This window comes from Chelonia mydas, chromosome 1, assembly GCF_015237465.2.
Source record: "Chelonia mydas isolate rCheMyd1 chromosome 1, rCheMyd1.pri.v2, whole genome shotgun sequence".
Lineage (NCBI taxonomy): Eukaryota > Metazoa > Chordata > Testudines > Cheloniidae > Chelonia > Chelonia mydas.
In genome coordinates, this window is record NC_057849.1 from 47,440,605 (window position 1) to 47,463,141 (window position 22,537).

The following is a 22,537-nucleotide window of genomic DNA, read 5'->3' on the forward strand; positions in this document are numbered from 1 at the left end:
AATGGCATGTAGAAGTCACACAGGGCATGTTGCATATATCATAGCAATATCAAGATTGGATGACTTTCTAAAAGATATGCCCTAGCTCAACTACAAATTGTTGGGTTAGACATAAGAATTCCAGGGTGAACTTCTGTGGTTGTGTTATGCAGGAGATCAAACTGGGTGATCACAGAGGCTCATTCTGGCCTTAAAATCGATGAAAGTTCTAATCTCTTTTTGGTTAGTACACTGCTTCTTTTCACATTGGCTGTAGTTGTACAATACTGATAGATTTCACTGTACAGCTGTGAAACTATATCCAATACTATGTGAATCTAGGTATTTGCATACCAGATTTGGTTAAATTAGGTTGCATAGCCACATTCTGCCAATATTTGTCTCAGATTAGCAGTTAATCTGTGAAATTTCAGTATTAACAAAAATGTTTAAAAAAATTATTAGACTCTGAGCAGTTATTTTCATGTGGAAATCTGGTAAGCCATTCTCAAAATATTTAGCTTACTGATGGAGAAGATTTTTAATGCATACAGCTAGGAAAAGTCATGGCCCTGAGTTCTATTTCTAGCTCTGCTTGATTCACTGTGGATTGAGCAATGCTTTTAGCATCCCTCTGCCTCATTTATACACCTATAAAATAATTTTATTACAGCTTATCTACTGGTGAGTTATAAGATTGCTTTAATGTTTATAAAGTACTTTGAAGACATGTACCTAACCGTTAAATAAATGTTTGCTTCTTTGTCTTGTCTGTGTAGACTGTAAGATCTTAGGGGCAGGGACTACTACTGCCTGTATGTTTCTAAAGGGCTTGGCACATTTTGGGCTGAAGTGTGTTACGCTACGTTCCAAGCCAGAAGTGACTTTAAAAAAGTAATTAAAAAATGACCAGAACGCCTGATTGAAAAGGTGCCCTGGTGGCTCCGGTCAGCACTGCTGACTGGGCCTCTAAAAGTCAGGTCGACGGCGCAGTGGGGCTAAGGCAGGCTCCCTGCCTGCCCTGGCTCTCTGCGGCTCCCAGAAGCAGCAGGCAAGTCTGGCTTCTAGGCGCAGGGGTGGCCATAGGGGCTCCGCATTCTGCCTCTGCCCCAAGCACTGACTCCACAGCTCCCAATGGCCGGGAACCGTGGCCAAGGAAAGCTGTGGGGGTGGCACTTGCGGGGGCAGGCAGCACGTTGAGCCCCCTGGCCTCTCTGCCTAGGAGCTGGACATGCCTGTTGCTTCCAGGAGCCGCCTGAGGTAAGCACCACCTGGCCGGAGCCCGCACCCCAACCCCCCCACCCGACCCCTCCAGCCCTTAGGCCCCTCCTGCACCAAAACTCCCTCCCAGAGCCTACACCCCGTGCGCCCTCCTACACCTTAACCCCCTGCCCCAGCTCTGAGCCCCCCCCCCGCACCCAAACTCCCTCCCAGAGCCTGCACCCTGCACTCCCTCCCACACTCCAACCCCGTTCCCTAGCCCTGAGCCCCATCTGCACCCTGAACCCCTCATTTCTGGTCCCACCCCAGAACCTGCATCCCCAGTCAGAGCCCTCACCCCCTCCTGCACCCCAACCCCCTGCCCCAGCCCGGTGAAAATGAGTGAGGGTGGAGGAAAGCGAGTGACGGAGGGAAGGAGAATGGAGTGAGTGGGGGACGGGCCTCGGAGAAGGGGCAGGGCAGGGGCAAGGGGTGGGGCAAATGTGTTCGGTTTTGTGCAATTAGAAAGTTTGCAACCCTAGCATAATTTAGCAAGGCTTTTGGCAGAGAGATGTGAAATGCGGAAGTAGGAGCCATATAGACAACCTCTGTCATGTTGGAGAAACATATGTGCTATGACAGAATAGATTCTGTAGACCACTGTTTGAATAATAGGAGAACAACAGAGTTGGTGCATCTCTGGAGATGGATAAAAGGGAAGATCGGCACCCTAACATTTTCTGGTTTTAGAGAGAGTTAGGAAAGAAGGAGAAAGACAGCACCAGAAAGAGCGAACTTACAAGAGCAGAATGTAGACTAAACCTAAGGGAAAGGGATAATAATAATAATATGTGTACAGGAAAAGATATTGTGCTAAGGATAAGATTGTTCCCTCCATTTCCATTAATGGAGGAGCCTCCGATATGAGGAGAGAGAGAGAGTGCTTTTTCTGAGCTTCATCCCATTGGTGCTTCCCAAAAGAGAGGAGCTGAGCCAAGGAAAGGTGATTGAACCAGTTTACTTTGTTCAGACTGCTCTCTTCCTACATATACTGTAAACTACCCTATAAATTTTGTGTGTAACTCCTGATTATATCCAAAGTGTATATTAATCCAGCCCTTTCATCCTTTTGCTTTCTTACCTTGAACCATTAGATCATATTGTTATGATATTCATAAAATGTGTTCTGATAACATGCAATGGTGGTTCTTGAATCACACTAACAGTAAACAGCCAAATGTTGATTGAAATTTTAGTAGAACATATAATGACCCGTAAAATACACTGGATTGTTGATTTAAGTCTTGGATTGTTGATTTAAGTCTTGACTGGAAATTTGGGGACACTGCATACTTGTAGTAACTACTCCTAACAATACCAGTGGAATTGGAACAAAAACAATGGTGTCATCAAGAATAGTGGGCTTTATGTTATAATCTTCTGTTAGATGATAAATTAGCTCTATAGAATTAAATAAGTATTTCTGGTTAACATAATTTATGTATAATTCATTAGAAGAGTTTGCATACTCCACTTTCATTTATAAACACTGTCTTTATAAGATAAACATTTCATTGTTCCAGAAGTGATAACCAAATAGATTATCCAGAATAGTTATAAAATTTCACTGAAGTGAGAGGTGCATTAGTTTTATACCTGAGAGAGGGTTTAGAAACAAGAAATTGCAAGAAGTTCCCTCTCCAAGAATCTGAATTATATCCCTCTGCTACATCCCTAGTCTCTTTTAGTCTACAAGCGTGTTTGCTACTCAGTTCTATGGAAAATAACAGAGTGAAATAGTCTTTCCACAAGAATTTAGTTTTAAAATTAATTAGGCATCTAAGAAAATACTGTGTTGTAAAATACTTTGTTGTCTCATAAGAATATTTTTGGTTTTCTTAAAGGAATTACCTAGAGTTCTGCTTATTCATCAGATGGACAGACATGATGGTGCATGGACCATACTACCATTAATGCACGAGTAAGTTAAAATTCTGTACAAATTGTTGACGTGCTTTAATGCTTTTGTGTAAGTAAAAACATCAACACCTGTGAATCTCTTTTGTTTGTTCATTAGCAATGATTTAAAAATGGAGTTTTAACTTTGAATTTTTTTGCACTTCTTGGTCAGTATTAAAAATGTTTCCTAAAAATAGTTTTCCAAAACAGTTTGCTTTTAAAATTCACTAAATCAGATAAAACGTTTATCAAATATAAAGAGATTTAAAAAGTGAAGTAATGTAACATAATTGAACAATCAGCTTCCTACAAAAATCAGTTACTAAATTACTTACTAGAAAAAGTGAACTAATTCAAAAGAAATATAATTTTGTGCTAATGTTTGAGAGCTCTACTTTCTAAATGGCTTTGTTTGCTATACCAAATATTTCAATTTTAATACAGCCGTTCTTCAGAGGAAGGGAATTCCTTTTCAACTTTTGTCACCTTATCTGGTCAACTTCAAATTTACCTTTGTGACATGTCAAAACTTCTTATTTTACATGTTGCATACTAACGATATTTATGCGAATAAGTTCACTGATAATATGTAAGGGGTCATACTATTCTGTAATAGCAGTAGATCACAAAGGTAAATCTGATATAAACTGGTTGTATAATTATTATTTACATCCATGCCCAATACCCTATGGCAGGTGGCAGAGTATAGGACACTATGTGGAGGTACAGAGTGATTCTGTTGAGTTGTCCTGGTAGCTAGACCAGGTAGGTCTCATTTATTCTGATTCACTAAAAGTATGGCATTGTTTCTGAGGTGAGAAAGGTAGGATGATGTATGTGATGTCCTTCGTGGAGAAACCTTAGTAGCTGCCAGCTGAAAAGTAGACCCAGGATAAGGTTTAGGTTTGTAAGATAAGTCCTGCCCTGGGGAACATAAGTTAATTAATGAAGGTAAAACACCAAGAGTTTGAATGGTAATGCATTGTATTGTACTGCATGAAAACTGAGATGAAGGATCTCATCTGTTTACATGCACCTGCTATTGTAGAATCTGGATGATATTTACATAGGGTACAAAACAAACATTTCCTAAAGTTGGGGATGTATATATCCCAAACCCTTACAGATGCAAGCTAATTTCTCTGAAGGAGTCAGAGATGGGAAAACTCAGATGGCAGACTAAATATCAGTGGATTCCAGGACTGGTTTTATTTAACAAAGATTTAAATTTTACAGTATATTCCAAAGCGGCCAAATGTGGGTTCAGACTGTTCTAGTGGAAGTTAATTCTAAAAGTGAAAGTTCCAGTGATTGCTGCAATGGGACGTGCATCGTGAAGGGCTTTACAGATAGTAACCTAGCAACTTGAATTTCACCTGGAAGTAAATTGGTAACCAGTGCAGAAAACTTAGGCAATTTGCCAGCTAATGAGTCTTACAGTACATGTAGGAGGGGTTCTTGCCTAACTATCCTGAAATTAAGTTCAGTCCTCTGATTCCAGGCCTTCTAGAACATGCTAACCAGTGTAGGACTCCTGATGACTCATCTTGTTTTTCTTATGCTGTTCTGTAGTTAATCTTGATGGAGAAAATTATATTTTCCATTACTGTCCTCACCACTGTTCAAGAACAGGGATTTCTTGCTGGAAAACTGTAGTATAAAAAAAAATTCATGACAAGTTGACTTGCATTTAAGCAAGGCCCTCATAGAGAAACTTGGTTGAATTTCAAGTAAACCTTATTATTAAACAACTAAAATGATAAGTCTGCTGAAAGTAAGCAAAAAGAAATAACTCTTACATAGAATACAGAGTGGAGTCGCATCTTACACAGGGATTAGGTTCTAAAGTCAATGTGTAAGGCGAAAATCGCGTATAGTCAAAATTACCCTTGAAAATCCCTTAAATTGCTCATAAAGTACAGTATACTGTACATGGTTTTGTGTATTCAACCCTGTACAGTAATAGATGTAAATGTATAATGTATACAGTATATAATAAAGAGTACATATGCAAAATATAATTTTACAGTACTGTATTTTTAATTGCAGGGGATAATTATAGGGAGGTAATTACAGGGGGTCATCAGGGCTTGATGTTGAGCTAGGAGACGGAGGTGACGGAGAGCTTGGGTGACGGAGAGTGAGTCGTAGACGAAGTGGTTGGCTCCGGTTCAGCTCGAGAAGTTGATTGCGTAGGCTCATCTGCTGCTTGTTCTTTTTTCTTGAAAAACATGGTGATTGGCAACTGTCGCTGTTGTCTCTTGAGCTGCTCAAACATTTTTTGATATGGTCTCAAATCGTCCGTAATACGAGGCTTTGTTCCATAGAGGGATTGTATTCAGAAATTAAATCATTCAAGTGTTTTGCTGCTTTGAACACTTCAGCAAATTTATGAAGATTCCAACTTGCTGGCTCTTCCTGTTCGTCGTCATCATCTTCATCTTCTATAGACGATTTTATCAGTTCCTCTAACTCTTCGTTAGTCAATGTTTCTCTATGGCCCTCAATTAATTCTTCAGTTTCTTCCTCAAGGATGTCAACGAAGCCATCACCACCCACTTGCCTGGCCATCTGAACAATGCGTTTCGCTTCTTTGTCAATGGTTGGGAAACCCTTAAAATCATTCACACATTCTTTCCATAGGTTTCGCCAACATGCATTGACTGTTTCAGGCTTGACTGCATCCATTGCCTGTTTAATATAAGTGATGTAATCGGCAATGTTGAAGGACTTCCAACACTCCATCACATTAAGATTGGGATCAGCATCCATAATGCTATGTATCCGTGAGAACGTAAGCCTTGTGTACGTGACCTTGAAACAGTGAATCATGCCTTGGTCGAGAGGTTAGAGGATGGAGGTGGTATTGGGAGGGAGAAAGACTACTTCAACGTCATTATGCGCAAACTGGAGTGCCGCAGGGTGATCAGGAGCATTGTCTACAATCAGCAACACTTTAAAGTCAAGTCGTTTCTCTTCAAGGTACCGCTTGACCTCAGGAATGAAACACTTGTGGAACCAATCCAGAAATAATGCTGCCGTCACCCAAGCCTTTTTATTTGATTGCCAGAACACAGGCAGGAGATTTTTGTTCTTGCCTTTTAGGGCACGGAGATTTGCAGCCCTGTAGAGCAAGCCCGGCTTTATTAAATGCCCAGCCGCATTGCCACAAAACAACAGTCACACGGTCTTTAGCTGCTTTGAAGCCACGGGCTTGTCTTTCTGATTTCGAAGTGTAAGTGTGGTTGGGCATTTTTTTCCAGAAGAGCCCAGTCTCGTCAGCATTAAAAACTTGTTCCGAAGATAGCCCTTTTCTTCTATGATTTTCTTTAATTGTTCGAGGTAAGCTTTTGCTGCCTCTTCATTGGCAGATACAGCTTCATCAGTAGTCTGCACGTTTTTGAGGTTGAAGCAGTTCCTAAAACTGTTAAGCCATCCTTGGCTGGCTTTGAATTCCTTCTCATCAGAAGGCTGTCCCTCTTTGGCGGGAGGTTTGAACAGCGCGTAGAGGCTAAGAGTCTTTTCTCGCAACGTGTTGCCATCGATAGGCACACGTTTATGGTTCATGTCTTCCAGCCATAAGTTTAATGCCTTTTCAGTCTTCACTAAAGTCTTATCATGCACCTGGCTCCTAACCTTAGCAGTTATTGGAGCACTTAATGCCACGGCTTGATGAATTTCTCTCTCTCGAATCTTGATGGCACAGATGCTAGATTCATTGCAGCCATATTTCTGTGCCATGTTGGAGACTGACATACCATCTCTCAATAAATCCAACACAGCCAGTTTTTCCTCCAGCATTAGAACAGATCGCTGTTTCTTCGATTGAGCACCAGATGAAGAAGTTGGCTTGCATTTAGGGACCATGTTGTACGAAAAATACATACAGTATTTTTAAACACTAGAATCACACTCAGCATGGCGAGATGCTCACACTATGAGAGGCACGTGGGAACTGAGACCGACTGAGGGAAGAGCAGATTCACGTCTCCCATCTCACGCTCACTCCGGGGCATATGCTCATTGAGTGGAATGGTGGGCGGAATCGTTCGCACTATTTACAGGTATCCTGTTATTTTTCTTCTTTTTTGCCGAGTGCGTATAGTTGATTTCGTGTAAATTAAACGCGCCTATGATGCGATTCACCTGTACACCGAAAATATGTGCATTTGCTTATACCTCTTAAATGTAGTTTTGCATTTAGGATGTAGGATATTTTTACAGTAATATTCCTATGATTTTTGTCCTAATTATACATATACAGTTTTGCAATTATGTATTTAGGGGGCTTTCTCTGAGAGGGTTGTGGTATGTGGAGGAAATATGTATTTAGAGACTTTATATTACTGACTATATCTATATAAAGTATTACTATATGTATATATACACTATATATTACTATACTATATATAAGTTATACTTTATATAGAGACTTTGTGTTATTGAATTGGTCTTGCAAACATATATTGGAGACAAGGTGTTTCTTATACATCCACATACATAATTGTTTCAATCTGTTGTTGTCATGGAGTCACAGACTCAGTGCTTTGGAACCGCTCTGAATGAAGTCAGACAGGACTGTAGTGCAGTGTGTCTCCCCTCTGGGCATACTCTCACTCGGGCAAGCCTCCTCCTCTTTAGCACCTCCTGGGTCTGACCTCGGAGTGTTCAGCACCCCTGTTCACACGGTGAACTTCCTGCAGGGAGTCCACCTGAATGGGACACATGGGGAAGCCTTATATGCCCCCCAAAGGGGCCATGCACCCCAGCTTTGCAGTCAGCAGTGACTCTCAGCCACCGTTGTGAAACAGAAGGGTTTATTAGTCATCGTCAACACAACATAGAACAGATCTTGTTAGTAAAGAAAGCAGGAAGTGACAGCCAGGGGCGCCATTTCAGATTTTGGTGGGAGGGGGGCAACTTTAACTGTGAGTCCAGGGGCTACTTAGGCACCTGAAAACTATTTTTTTTTTAGATAATAACTTAGATGAAGTGCTTCTGTCAGCTAATTTCTAATTCCTATATAAAGGAAGAAAATTAAATAAATATTAGACCCACTTAGGTCTAATACTAACATGTTCTGACATCTTGTGTCAGGTCACTTAAGGGACACTGGTTAGGTTTAACATTTTAATGTATGTTCTTACTTTGTTACTAACTCTTGAACACAACAATTCTAACAACTGTAGAAAAATCTGGATTACTTTCTATCACTTTTTTGCAGTTCACCGAGCTTGGAATAGATCATTTAACTTTTGGAAATATCGTACTTGGGCAAGGCCCTGTGAGTTTGTACTGAATCTGCCTTGGGCTCTAGGGATATTATCCCCCTACAAATAATAGACTAGAAACTGACTTTAAACAGGAGTGAAACTGACATTTTCAAGTCACTTTCTGACAGTCTTGCTAACCCTAAATATTCAAAAATCATGAAGCAGGTTCACAAAAAAACATGAGATTGACTTTAGAATCATGAGATTATGTAAAAATAATAAGTTTGGTGTTCTTTGTATTTGCCTTCTGCTTTTTGAGCTTTGAGGGTTCACTGGAGTCACATTTTGAAGCTTTCTCCACAGCCACGAGGGTTAGAAACTTCATTTTTCTTTAAGAATGAAGGCTGAAATCATTACGTATCCACTTGACTCCATGAGCTGGGGCTCTAAGGAAAACAATAATGATCATGAGACTCCTGGTTACAGCACAGTCCATCTTGGGAAGGGGAAGATAGAGAGCCCAGAGCCCTGGGTTCTGCCCCCGAGTCCCAAACCAGGAGACTGACTTGCTTCTGGCAGCCCAGCCTCTGTCATGCCCAGCTGCTCCATCTCCAGCCTTTGTCTGTTTCTCAGGCAAACACATGACCTTGCCTCCACTTCTCTCTTTGTTCTCCAACACCTTTGGCTGGCTCCTTGCAGAGGATGGGCCTGGCTATCAGTTGCCAGTCACTCCTGCACTCTAGCAGTCTCTGCAAAGGTCACACATCCTTATCCCACTACCCAAATACTTGAGTAACACAGAGGGGAAACGGAGACACACACAGTATTCAGAGAAAACATTAAGAACATTCCCACTTTGTTACAGTTGTACAGACCTTGTTGTTGGCATCCTTTCGTCTGCAAGGGATGGTGGGAATTGCAGCGTATGATGTAGATGGTTTGCAATGTCTCATGTGTCTGAATAGTCCAATCCAAGATTTGCATGATCTTTGGCAGTTATTGCAAATGTATGTATCTTGGTTGGGAGCTGCTTGCTTCCTATGGACTCTTTTCTCTTCAAGGTGTAGGAGCCAGCTTCTGTCATGGTCTTCGATACCCTGATGGAGACGATAGCACCACTTGTTGTGATCACTTGCCAAGATTTCCCATTGGTTAGGATCAATTCCAGATTCCTTCATATCTTGCTTGCATGTGTCTTTATAGCAAAGCTTTGGACATCCTGTTGTTCTTGTTCCCTCTGATACCTCCCCATATAGCATGTCCTTGGGTATGCATCCGTCTTCCAACCTACTCAGATGGCCCAGCCAGAGCAGTCGTCTTTGCTTGAGCATGGCTGTCACACTAGTTACGTTTGCCCTTTGAAGAACCTCTGCATTGGTGACTTTATCCTGCCATTTGGTGTTGAGTATGCGGCATAAACAACATAGGTGGAAACTGTTTAACCTTTTCTCCTGATGAACATAAGTTGTCCATGTTTCCCCACTATACATGAGAGTGCTGAGGATGCAGGCTTGGTACACTAGCATTTTGGTCTTGATGGTAAGCTTTGAGTTGTTCCATGGTCTTTTAGTTAGTCTGCTAAAGGTGGTGGCGGCGAACATTTCCAGTGCGAACATTTAGTTCATCATCCAGTGAGAGGTTGGTGGTCACTGTGGAACTTAAATAACTGAGCTTTTGGACTACTTCTAGCTGGTTTGCATTTAAGGTAATTGAAGGATCTTGTGGAACCCCCTGTCCTAATACAACCATTTTCTTGATGCTGATGGTGAGAGCAAATGCGTGACAGGCACTTGAAAGGCAGTCCATGAGTTCTTGTAGTAGATCTTCATTGTGGGCTATGAGGGCAACATCATCAGCGAATAGTTGTTCCCTGATAAGCACTTTTTGGCTGTGGTCTTTGACTTAATTCGGGACAGGTTGAAGAATTTCCCATCTGATCTTGTGTGGGGATACACTCCATCTTTCATGTCCTTAAATGCAAAGTTCAAGAGTACCGAGAAGAACATTCTAAAGAGTGTAAGGGCAAGAACACATCCTTGCTTCACTCCGTTTTCCATCTCAAAGCTGTCCGAAGTGGACCTGTCAAACTGGACAGTTGCTCTCATGTTGTGGAACGAACGTATAAGACTTAACAGGGTTGGTTGGCATCGTATCTTTTCTATTGCAAATAGACCTGCTCTGCTGACTGTGTCGAATGCTTTGGTTAGGTCCAGAAAGGTGATGCACAATGGTCGGTTTTGCTCTCTGCACTTTTCTTGGAGTTGACACAGAGAAAATATCATGTCTATAGTTGATCTTCCAGCCCTGAACCCGCACTGTGATTCAGGGTAGACATGATTCACTAGCTGTTGTAGGCGAACTAAGATGACTTTCGTGAAAGCTTTTCCTGCTACACTTAGTAGTGAGATACCCCTGAAGTTGTTGCAGTTGCCCTTTTCGCCTTTATTTTTATTCAAAGTGATGATGTTTGCATCACACATCTCTTGTGGTACCTCACCCTCTTTCCAGCATTTAAGTAGCAGCTGATGAAGATATGGTAATAGGTTGTCTTTCCCGCACTTGAGGATTTCTGCTGGGATGCCATCTTTTCCAGGAACCTTGCCACTTGATAGCAAATCAGTGTCCTTGCTTAGCTCTTCTACAGTGGGCTTCACATCTAGCTCTGGCATGACCTGTAGACTTGGTATTTGGTCCAGTGATTTACTGGTGATGTTTCTTTCTTGTGCGAATAGCTCCGAATAGTGTTCAACCCAATGAGACAACTGCTTCCTTTTATCTGTAATGATTTCACCACTGTGCGATTTGAGAGGGGCAACCATGTCAACAGTGGGACCGAGAGCTTTCTTCAGGCCATCATACATGACTATGAGGTTTCCTGACTTCCCATTGGGTGTTTCTACGAGTTTTACCCACTTGTTTCTCACAGCAAAACTGATACTGTGCAGATGAGTTTCTTCACAGATTTTACCTTGCCAAAAGAGGGTATAATTGGCCTCTTGGACAAAACCAGCATCTGCAAGTCTTGTTTCCTGAAGTGCTGCAATATCAACATTGGGTTTGTACAGCTCACGATCTATCAAAGCTGACTTCCGTATGCTGCTTCTGTATTGTAGGTCATCATCATCTGTCATTCCCACTTTTACAGTTGTGTAGACCTTAGTCCATCCCAGGCTTTGCTGCACATTGGGCTACCCACATTTGCCATTCTTGCATAGGTTTGAGATACAATGCAAATAAATGTAAAGTCATAGGATAAGCCTATAGGGACAGAAATCAAAATTGAAGAGAGAAACTGGAGAAGGTGGACAATTTTACGTATCTTGGAAGTGCCATCAGCCAAGATGGTACTAGTTCCGAGGAAATAAGAAGAAGAATCGGGAGGGCAAACGCTGCATTTGGAAGACTCAAAAACATCTCCCTCAAGACACAACTGAATGTGTACAGTTGTTATCACTGTCACAACATATAGCAGTGAGACATGGCAATTTACCGAAAAAGATGTACAAAACCTGGATGCATTTCATCACAAATGTCTGAGAAGAATATTGTGAATAACATATGGAAATAGGAAGACGAATAAAGAAGTCAGAAAAATTACTGGACAAGGTACCCTCTCATATCATAATATATAACATACAATGTCTGAGATGACCCTACAGGTAGCTGCTGTTTTTGTTCCTGACTTTGGATCTGAAACAAATTTTGTTCTGAGCTTTTCCTTCTCATATTTAGTGTTTCTGTTCTTCTGGGATGGGGAAAGGGCAAAGAGATTTCTCACTTTATTTCTTCTCCTCCACCATTCAGTAAAAGGGAGTCCAGAGATGGTTCTCTCCAGAACCCTTCAGTGATCTTGCTGGTGAGCTATGCTTGATCCTCCCTCCAGCTTCAGTAGTGTTCCCCACCCCTCCTGGTCTGGGACTCAGATTTGTATCTTCCACATAGTAGCAGGCCAGCTACTTAGTATTGAAGTATATTTGTTTATGACTGCTACCAAAAGCAAATGCAGTGAATACTTGTCTGCTTCAAAGAGAGTTAGCTAGATTGTGTGAGCAAGATCTCAAGAATGGATAGTGAGCTTTAAAGGTGAATAAGGTCTTTTAAGGCCAGCCTTAGCTAAAGAGAGAAGAAACTAGATAAATAAGGTATTACAGTAGCATCCTTGCTATAATCCCTGATAGTGAAGCTTCTCCCCATGAGATGGTAAGTCTTACAAGTGGACAGTACCTTGTTGTAACATTCTAGTAATAGATGGGGCCCAGAAATGTCAACTATAATTTCAAATTTTATTATAAAACATTTTCCGCTTTATTCATCAGGTTAAGTGCTTCTTCATTTTGAACTTTCAGATTACTTGCCTAAGGCAAATGAGTAATTTACTTTTAAACCAGACCATATATAGCCTGTTGTCTTATCCTGTTGCCTCAGTGAACTATCAAGCATTGTTGGCTACATATCACTATCTGAACTATTCTAACTTGAGACTTTATAGACAGGCTCTCACAGCATGACAGTGCCCACTTCCAGGGTCTTATTGAGAAAGATAAGACAGAACTGTATTTCAGTCAGCAGTTGATGCAGCAGACACATAATCTAGGTCAATAGCAACAGCCACTGTGATGCGCCATGAGTCATGGCTACACACTTCAGGATTTCCCAGGGAGGTCCAAAATTCTGTAGAGGACTTGCCCTTTGATGAAGCCCACTTTTTCAACGAAAAGATGGATGAGTTCTTTCATATTTTAAAGGACTCCAGGGCCATCCTCCATTCCTTGGGAATGTAGACACCTGCCCCAAAAAGGGCATCAAAGAAAGGCAGCCTTACAGACAGACTAACATCTCAATAGTTTTATCACCAATGATCTTATGACCCTCCTCATAACAGACAAAGAGTACAGAAGTCTTGTTTCCCTGCATCTCCCACATCTAATGCACCATCTCAATCCCATCCTCCAGCAAAAAGATTTTTGACGGGAGTTTGAGAGCTGCAAACTATTAATGATGCCACCACTACCCGATCTCCACATACCTTTCGGGGATCATTTAGCTCTCTGTTTGCATAACTGGAGTGCCGTAATGGACAAGTGGGTATTAGCTATCATCCAGTGTGGCTATGCAATTGAGTTTACTTCTCTTTGTCTTTCAAAACCCCCATCCCTGCCCCTCTTCAGGGACCATTCTCACGCAGGAAGTGGAATCCCTTCTGAGCGAGGAGCAATAGAGTGCGTACCTCTTCAACACCAAGGAAAAGATTTTTTACTCTATACTTCCTAGTCCTCACAAAGAAGGGAGGTTGGAGACGTATGCTCGATCTTTTCAGTCACTTTATTCACAAGCTGAAATTTCACGTGGTCACTCTGGTGTCAATAATCCCCCCCTGGAAAAAGACATTTGGTTTACAGCTCTCAATATGGAGGATGCTTACTTTCACATGTTCACTCTGCCCACGGGTGTTTTCTCAGATTCGTGGTGGGCCCCAGTAACGTCCAGTACAGGGGTGCTTGCATTCAGCCTCACCACTGCCCCCAATGTCTTTCTGGTAATAGTAGTGCATTTCAGATGGAACAGCTTCACCGTCTTTCCCTATCTTGACAATTGGCTTCTCAGTGCTAGGACACATCAGGAAGCCTATGAGTTGACCTTATTAATTATGCAACTACTTTCTTCACTAGGAGTCAGTGTAAACTTGGGAAAGTCTGTCTGTCCTCACTCCGATGCAGACTATAGATTTCGTAGGGGCCAACCTAGATTCAGTCACCGCAAGAGCTTATCTACCAAGGGACAGGTTTCACACCATGAGTGACCGGATAGATCAGGTTATGTGCAACTCTTGAGCTTCAGACAGTACTTGTCTTTCCTTCCTGGGTCACATGGCTTCTTGCACTTACATTAGCCCATTCAGCTCACTCCACCTACATTGCCTTCAGGTGTGGTTCCAGACAGTGTATTCACCAACCAAACACAGCATAAATACCATGGTAACAATTCCTTCCAGTGTGTGATGGGGAAGGATTTCCATCAGGGATGTGTGGTGTCCCCTTCCTACTATCCTCACCAGACTAGATGATCATTACAGACTCCTCTCTCTCTCAGGCTGGGAGCCCACATAAACAGTAATATGGCACAGAGCACTTGGACATCCCAGGAGGCCAGGATATACATCAACCTTCTGGAACACTGAGTCTGAAAGGCTTGCAAGATTTTTCTGCAATTTATCAGTCTCACCATGTCCTCATAATGTCAGACAGTATGACAACTGCTTTTTACATCAACAAACATGAAGGGGTGAAATCCATTCCCTTGAGTGTAAAAGTAATCGCTATATAGAATGGGTGTAACAGGAATCAAATCATCCTGATGGCAGCTGACCTTCTAGGAACTCCGAATGTGTTGGTGTACGCCGTCAGTAGGCATTTCACGATCAATCATGAGTGGGAATTGGATGATTTGGTAGTTAAGAACATCTTTATTTAATGAGGGGCTCCCACCTGGCATCTCTTTGCCTTCCAAACGAACAAGAAATGCAACATATACTGTTCCAGAGGAGCTCTAAGACTACACTTTCAGGGTGATGCTCTCCGTCTCCCCTGATCAGGCCATCTGAGCTATGCCTTTCCTCCCTTACCACTCCTACCTTGGGTCTTAAAGAAAATTTGCCAAGACAGGGCATGAGTCATCCTCATCGCCTCCAGCTGATCCAGATAATTTTAGTCTCCAAATGTCCTCCGATCAGCATCCGGTCCTTACCCTTCTTCTGGGTCAAGAAATGGGGAAGGATCTAGCATCCCAACCCCAAAGCACTTCACCTCATGGCTTAGTTTTGGACGGGCATCAGCAGTAGAACATGTCTGCTCTCAAGCTGTAAAGCCATCCTTAATAGCAGAAAAGATTCCACTAGATATGCTGTTCAGCCAAGTGGAAGCATTTCTCCATCTGACCGCAGCAGAAACATGTATCTCCTGAGTCAGCAAATATTCCACTCATTTTGGACTACCTTTTCTCTCTCAAAACAGGTGGGCTTTCCCTCAGTTTTATACGAGGCAACCTGACAGCAATCCATGCATGCCATCCACCATCAGACATTATTCAATTTTCACTCACTTCTGATTAACGGATTCTTAAAGGGCTTAATCAGAACTTTCCCAGCAGCAAGGAAACATACTTCTCAATGGGACTTAAACCTTCTTCTTTTGGCACTCAGTAAGCCTCCCTTCAAACCATTTCTCACTTATAAATTAAAGTTGCATTCCTTATGGTCATCACCTCAGCCAGGAGGGAAGGTGAGCTGGGAGCGCTGATGTATCATACATTATATTCCATAAGGGCAAAGTCTCTTTATGGCTGCATCTGAAATTCACCCCCCAAAGTAATTTCAGAGTTTCACATAAACCAATCAATTCACTTTTGCTGTGGGTTTTTTTTTTCCTGAAACCACATGCATTGGGGGAAAAGAGGAGACTTCATTCCCTTGAGGAATAATGCATTCTTACCTTCTAGCTGCAAAGGACTAAACCAATTAGAAAATCACCTAGATTATTTCTCACTATAGCAGAACGAGTCCAAAGTCAAACTGTTTCCTTCCACAGAGTCTCTAAATTGATCTCTGGCTGTATCTGTTATCAGTTGTGGTATGTTTCTCTCTGCATGGGATGAGGGCTCATTCTATAAGAGCATAAGTAACTTCAGTGGCATCCATTCAGGAAATATCCTTACCTGACATTTGCAAGGCATCTACATAGAGTTCCACCACACGTTCACGAGACATTATTCTCTTGTGCAGTACTGCTCCACTGATGCATCTTTAATTGTTTCCTGTTATCCAGAAGGCACTGTTTTCCCTCCCAGAGGAAGGACAATAAAAGCACCTTTAAGAGTACAGGGAGGCATTATTTGGCTAAGAGATATTTTAGTTGTGGAAGAATTTGACTGAGAGAAAAATGGGAAGATCCTCCTGGAGAGGCTGAGAATCCTGCATTGTGATTAGTTGTTGCCTGCCTAACTAAACCTCAGTGAAGGGAAATCCCTTCCATCTGTGCAGTTTTTAACTGAGTTAAAGAACACAAACACCATTAGATTCAGGGGCTAGTGTAGTTAGTGCAGGGCAGTTTTGCTAAAACACCAACTAGTATCACTTCTAAGGTTAGTGCTCTGTTTGTTAGACTTCCAACAAGGGGATTCTATGGAAGAAAGGTAAGGTGGAGGGGAAGTAGGTTATGTACCAGTACCTGGAGAACTCTGAATTTATTTACTCTGCACATCTACATTCGTCTCTGTGCAGATTATGGGCAGATAGTCAGGAACCGAGAGCAGGTCTTTGAGTTTCCCTTAAGTAGACATCTACATTTCACTGCATATGGGTTATGGTCCATGATCCTGCATTGACACTAATTGTTTTAGGGTCCATATGGCTGAGAGATTGACTTCCAGTTAACAGGGTTTTTGTTTCTTTGTTTTACTTAAGGTTTGTAATCTCTTCAGAAATCAATCTTGTAGTAAACCAACCTCTTTCTTTTGTTAGCTTCTCTGCTTCCTATGGTAGAAACTCCTCATGGATTTTCTTCTGTGAAGAAGATACAAGAATACAAATTGTTAAGCTGCTGGAAACACTTAGAAGATTTGACAAGTCTAAGGTGAAATAAAAAATCATCAGATGTCTAACCTTTTGAATGTGCTTGAAGGAGATTTTTATATTGGATAAAAACACTGGAAAACTAGTTCAAATAATTAAGGCTATGATTTAGTCATGGTATTTTTATTAAAAGTCACGGACAGGTCATGGGCAGTAAACAAAAATTCACGGTCTGGGACCTGTCCATGACATATTAAAAATACCTGTGATTAAATCTGGGGGGAGGGGCCGCTGCTGGGGGTGGCACTGGGGGAGGGGGGGCGCTGCTGGGGCGAGGGTACCAGCTGCCGGGGACCGCGGATCACGGCTGCTTCAGATGGCTGGCTGGGAACCACGGCTGCTCTGGCCGGCCACCCGGGGACCGCTGCCAGAGCCAGCGACTGTGACTGCTCCGGCCGGCTGCTTGGGAACAGCTGTCTGGGGCTGTGGATCGCAGCTGCTCTGGCTGCCCCAGGAAGGCTGGTGTGGATGTCCCAGGGGCCACCTGAGCACCTCGGCCCAGAGCCAGCTCCTTGGGCAGCCCTAAGGTCAGCCACACTGGCCTTACAGAAGTCACGGAGGTTGCGGAAAGCCACGTAATCAGTGACTTCCTCGACCTCTGTGACAGACAGAGACCTACAAATAATTCATTTAAAATACCAAATGATGAATATAAAATGTTATTTTTTAAAGTTATAATTGTTTCTATTATAAAGAGTTCCATTGTAGACTTGTACTTGCATGGCTCGTAGCTTACAAAATAGTGTGTGTGGGAAATCTAAATAGCTTATCATAGGAAGTATATACCCCGCATTCAAGCAGGGAATGTGTTAAAGCTTGCAGTATGAAAAGGTATGAGTACCTGTCCTGCCTTGGAGGAATTGCTAAAGTTGACTGTAATGGAGCCCTTCGCTGCTCGTTCCACAAATCAGCCGGAGACCGCTTAGCGTGCAGGCACCAGTGCTCTTTTATTTGCAGTGTCACTTCCCACCACCATCAATATACAGTCTGTTCAACACAACTCCCTGGGGGACAGCTACCTTCCTCAGCCAGCAGGGACCTACAGACACAAGCTCCTCCCTTTCCTGTTCCCCCCTCCTGCTTCCTTCCTGCCAGCTTTTATATAGCCCCCCTGACTAATAAGGTCCGCAGGTGTTTCTCATCAAGCCCTTAGGCGAGCCATACCCAGCCAGCCCCAATTAATGCCCCTTAATTGGAGTTGGGCTAACAGGGGCCTGGCCAGGACCTCCTGGCCAGCACCCTGTTACATTGACCATAAAGAAGATTTCTCTAGGTGGGTCTCATGACAACAAAGCAGCCATAGGAGGAGTGGGTGGCAGTCTACTTTGGGGATTCTTGCACCTTCCTTTCAAGCAGCTGTCACTGACGATTGCCAGACAGAAAACTGGACTAGGTGGACCCTGGTCTGATTTGGTAGGACAATTCTTTGTTATTAGGCTAGTTGGTTCCTAAGAGAAAAGTAATCTTTCATACCTGCCCAAGAAGAAAAGGAGTTAGGAAGCTTTTGGAACAAAGGACCAGACCCAAAGCCATCAATGAAGAGCTGCTCAGTTGACTACTGCCCTGCCCACAGAGGCTGTGTTAGAGGGGAGCCATGAGTTGGACTGTTGATCTGGTATTTTGGGGGACTTGCTGAAAAACACGCATCTTGATATCCTTACTTTGACTGGCTGAAGGAAGCCATACTTCTATATTACTTGGGAAACTGGCAGGAATTGGCCTTGTTCATTTACTGTTGTTTTGTTCAAGGGCTGAGGGAAGCCTTACTTCAAGTATGAGTGTAGGACTTTGTTTAGAAATACACTTTCTTTACAGCCACCTGGCATAGCCTCTCTTCTAAACAACCACTTTTAAAATGTGAGACCCTTAACAACATAGAGTTTTTAAAATGCTATTTGTAGTCTCATAACCAGGGATCCTAGATTTCTGTGATTTTAAAAAAAATCCAAATTCTCCGATTAAAACCCCCATAAAATCCGTGTTTTTGCATAATTAAAATGAAACGCTGAACTTCAGTTTCACTATCCACAATATATATGGATATCCATTGAACATGTTTTATTGATATACAGTAGAACCCTGTTTATCCAAGCCTCCATTATCCGGGTCTCTGTATAAACCGAACCATCAGCCACCTGGGCCTGACAGTGGCTGGGGCTCCGGCTGACTGCCCCGAACTCCCCCTTCCCATCTTAAAATAAGGGACACATAGCTCTTTGCCCTTTCTCCTGATTATCCGAGCTGGCCCCAGTCCTAATTAGATCCGATAAACGTGGTTCCGGTGTAAATTTAAAGCACATTCAAAAATCAACCACAAGGAGTGGTTATGTGCATTGAATAAGTGATATTGGTACTTTCAGTAAAATTTAGTTAATAGTTAATGTTTTTATTTTCCACAAAATTATAAACTAGAGATTCTCTGAACATAAGAATGGCCACACTGTGTCAAGCCAAAAGTCCATCGAGCCCATTATCCTGTCTTCTGACAGTGGCCAACACCAAGTGCCTTAGAGGGAATGAACAGAACAGGTAATCATCAACTGATCCATCCTCTGTTGCCTATTCCCAGCTTCTGGCAAACAGAGACTAGGAACACCATCCCTGCCAATTCTAGCTAATACCCATTGATGGACCAATCCTCAATTAATTTATCTAGTTCTTTTTTGAACTCTGTTATAGTCTTGGCCTTCACAACATCCTCTGGCAAGGAGTTCCAAAGGTTGACTGTGTGTCATTTGAAGAAATACTTTCTTTTGTTGGTTTTAAAACTGCTGCCTATTAATTTCATTTGGTGACCCCTAGTTCTTGTGTTATGAGAAGGAGTAAATAACACTTCTTTATTTACTCTCTCCACACCAGTCATGATTTTATAGACCTCTATCATATTCCCCCTTAGTCATCTCTTTTCCCCAAGCTGAAAAGTCCCAGTCTTTTTTAATCTCTCCTCAGACGGAAGCTGTTCCATACCCCAATCATTTTTGTTGCCCTTCTCTGAACCTTTTCAGATTCCAATATATCTTTTCTGTGATGTGGCAACCAGATCTGCGTGCACTATTCAAGGTGTGGGTATACTATAGATTTATATAGTGGCATTATGATATTTTCTGTCTTATTATCTATCCCTTTCGTAATGATTCCCAACGTTCTGTTTACTTTTTTGACTGTCACTGCACATTGAGTGGATGTTTTCAGAGAACTATCCACAGTGGCTCCAAGAGACATTATTAAGGGCACAAGAGCAAACTATCCCACTGTGTAGGAAAGATAGGAATGATGGCAAGAGACCACCCTGGCTTAACCAGGAGATCTTCCATGATCTAAAACACAAAAAAGAGTCCTACAAAAAGTGGAAACGCGGTCAAATTACAAAGGATGAATATAAACAAATAACACAAGCATGTAGGGACAAAATTAGAAAAGCCAAGGCACAAAACGAGATCAAACTAGTTAGGGACATAAAAGGAAACAAGAAAGCATTCTACAAATATATTAGAAGCAAGAGGAAGACCAAGGACAGAGTAGGCCTGTTACTCAATGAAGGGGGAAAGACAATAACAGAAAATGTGGAAATGGCAGAGGTGCTTAATGACTTCTTTGTTTTGGTTTTCACCAAGAAGGTTGGTGGCGATTGGACGTTTAAAATAGTGAATGCCAGTGAAAATGAGGTAGGATCAGAGTCTAAAATAGGGAAAGAATAAGTCACAAATTACTTAGACGAGTTAGATGTCTTCAAATCACCAGGGCCTGATGAAATGCATCCTAGAGCATCAAGGAGCTGACAGAGGAGATATCTGAGCCATTAGCAATTATGTTTGAGAAATCATGGAAGACAGGAGACATTCCAGAAGACTGGAAAAGGGCAAATATAGCGCCCATCTATAAAAAGGGAAATAAGGACAACCCGGGGAATTACAGACCAGTCAGCTTAACTTCTGTACCTGGAAAGATAATGGAGCAAATAATTAAGCAATCAGTTTGCAAACACCTAGAAGATAATAAGGTGATAAATAACAGTCAGCATGGATTTGTCAAGAACAAATCATGTCAAACCAACCTGATAGCTTTCTTTGACAGTAACAAGCCTTGTGGGTGGGAGGAAGCAGTAGATGTGGTATATCTTGACTTTAGTAAGGCTTTTGATACTGTCTCGCATGACCTTCTCATAACCAAACTAGGGAAATACAATCTAGGTGGAGCTATTATAAGGTGGGTGCATAAATGGTTGGAAAACCGTTCCCAGAGAGTAGTTATCAGTGGTTCACAGTCATGCTGGAAGGGCATAATGAGTGGGGTCCCGCAGGGATCAGTTCTGGGTCTGGTTCTGTTCAATATCTTCATCAATGATTTAGATAATGGCATAAAGAGTACACTTATAAAGTTTGCGGACGATACCAAGCTGTGAGGGGTTGCAAGTGCTTTGGAGGATAGGATTAGAATTCAAAATGATCTGGACAAACTGGAGAAATGGTCTGAAGTAAATAGGATGAAATTCAATAAGGATAAATGCAAAGTACTCCACTTAGGAAGGAATAATCAGTTGCACACCTACAAAATGGGAAATGATAGAAAGGGATCTGGGGGTCAAAGTGGAACACAAGCTAAATAGAGTCAACGGTGTAACGCCGTTGCAAAAAAAGCAAACACATCATTCTGGGATGTATTAGCAGGACCATTGTAAGCAAGACACGAGAAGTAATACTTCTGCTCTACTACGCACTGATTAGGCCTCAACTGGAATATTGTGTCCAGTTCTGGGTGCCACATTTCAGGAAAGATGTGGACAAATTGGAGAAAGTCCAGATAAGAGCAACAAAAATGATTCAAGGTCTAGAAAATATGACCTATGAGGGAAGACTGAAAAAATTTGATTTGTTTAGGGACATAACAGTTTTCAAATACATAAAAGGTTGTTACAAGGAGGAGGGAGAAAAATTGTTCTTCTTAACCTCTGAGGATAGGACAAGAAGCAATGGGTTTACATTGAAACAAGGGCGATTTAGGCTGGACATTAGGAAAAACTTCCTAACTGTCAGAGTGATTAAGCACTGGAATAAATTGCATAAGGAGGTTGTGGAATCTCCATCATTGGGGATTTTGAAGAGCAGGTTGGACAAACACCTCTCAGGGATGGTCCAGATAATACTTAGTCCTGCCTTGAGTGCAGGGGACTGGACTAGATGACCTCTCGAGGTCCCTTCCAGTTCTATGACTCTATGAAGAGCTCTCTCTTGAGTGGTGTCAAGGTTCCCTCCCCACTCTGAACTCTAGGGTACAGATGTGGGGACCCGCATGAAAGACCCCCAACCTTATTTCTACCAGCTTAAGTTAAAAACTTCCCCAAGGCACAAATCCTTCCTTGTCCTTGGATGGGTACTGCTGCCACCACCAAGTGAGTTAGACAAAGATTCAGGAAAAGGACCACTTGGAGTTCCTGTTCCCTAAAATATCCCCCCAAGCTCCTTCACCCCCTTTCCTGGGGAGGCTTGAGAATAATATACCAACCAAATAGGTAAACCAGATTCTTAAAAAACAGAACTTTATTATAAAGGAAAAAAAGTAA

At 42.2% G+C, this 22,537-nt stretch overlaps 1 protein-coding gene across 11 annotated transcripts in view; it reads left to right on the forward strand.

Moving 5' to 3' along the window:
* The window catches only part of B3GLCT (beta 3-glucosyltransferase), a 141,758-nt gene that overhangs the window by 65,863 nt on the left and 53,358 nt on the right, over nt 1–22,537 (forward strand). For all 11 annotated transcript variants that reach the window (XM_037892001.2, XM_037892018.2, XM_037892032.2 and 8 more), the window contains 2 exons: nt 3,084–3,160; nt 16,867–16,978. In XM_037892001.2, the coding sequence (XP_037747929.1) occupies nt 3,084–3,160; nt 16,867–16,978 (189 nt within the window). The remainder of the gene's footprint in view (nt 1–3,083; nt 3,161–16,866; nt 16,979–22,537) is intronic.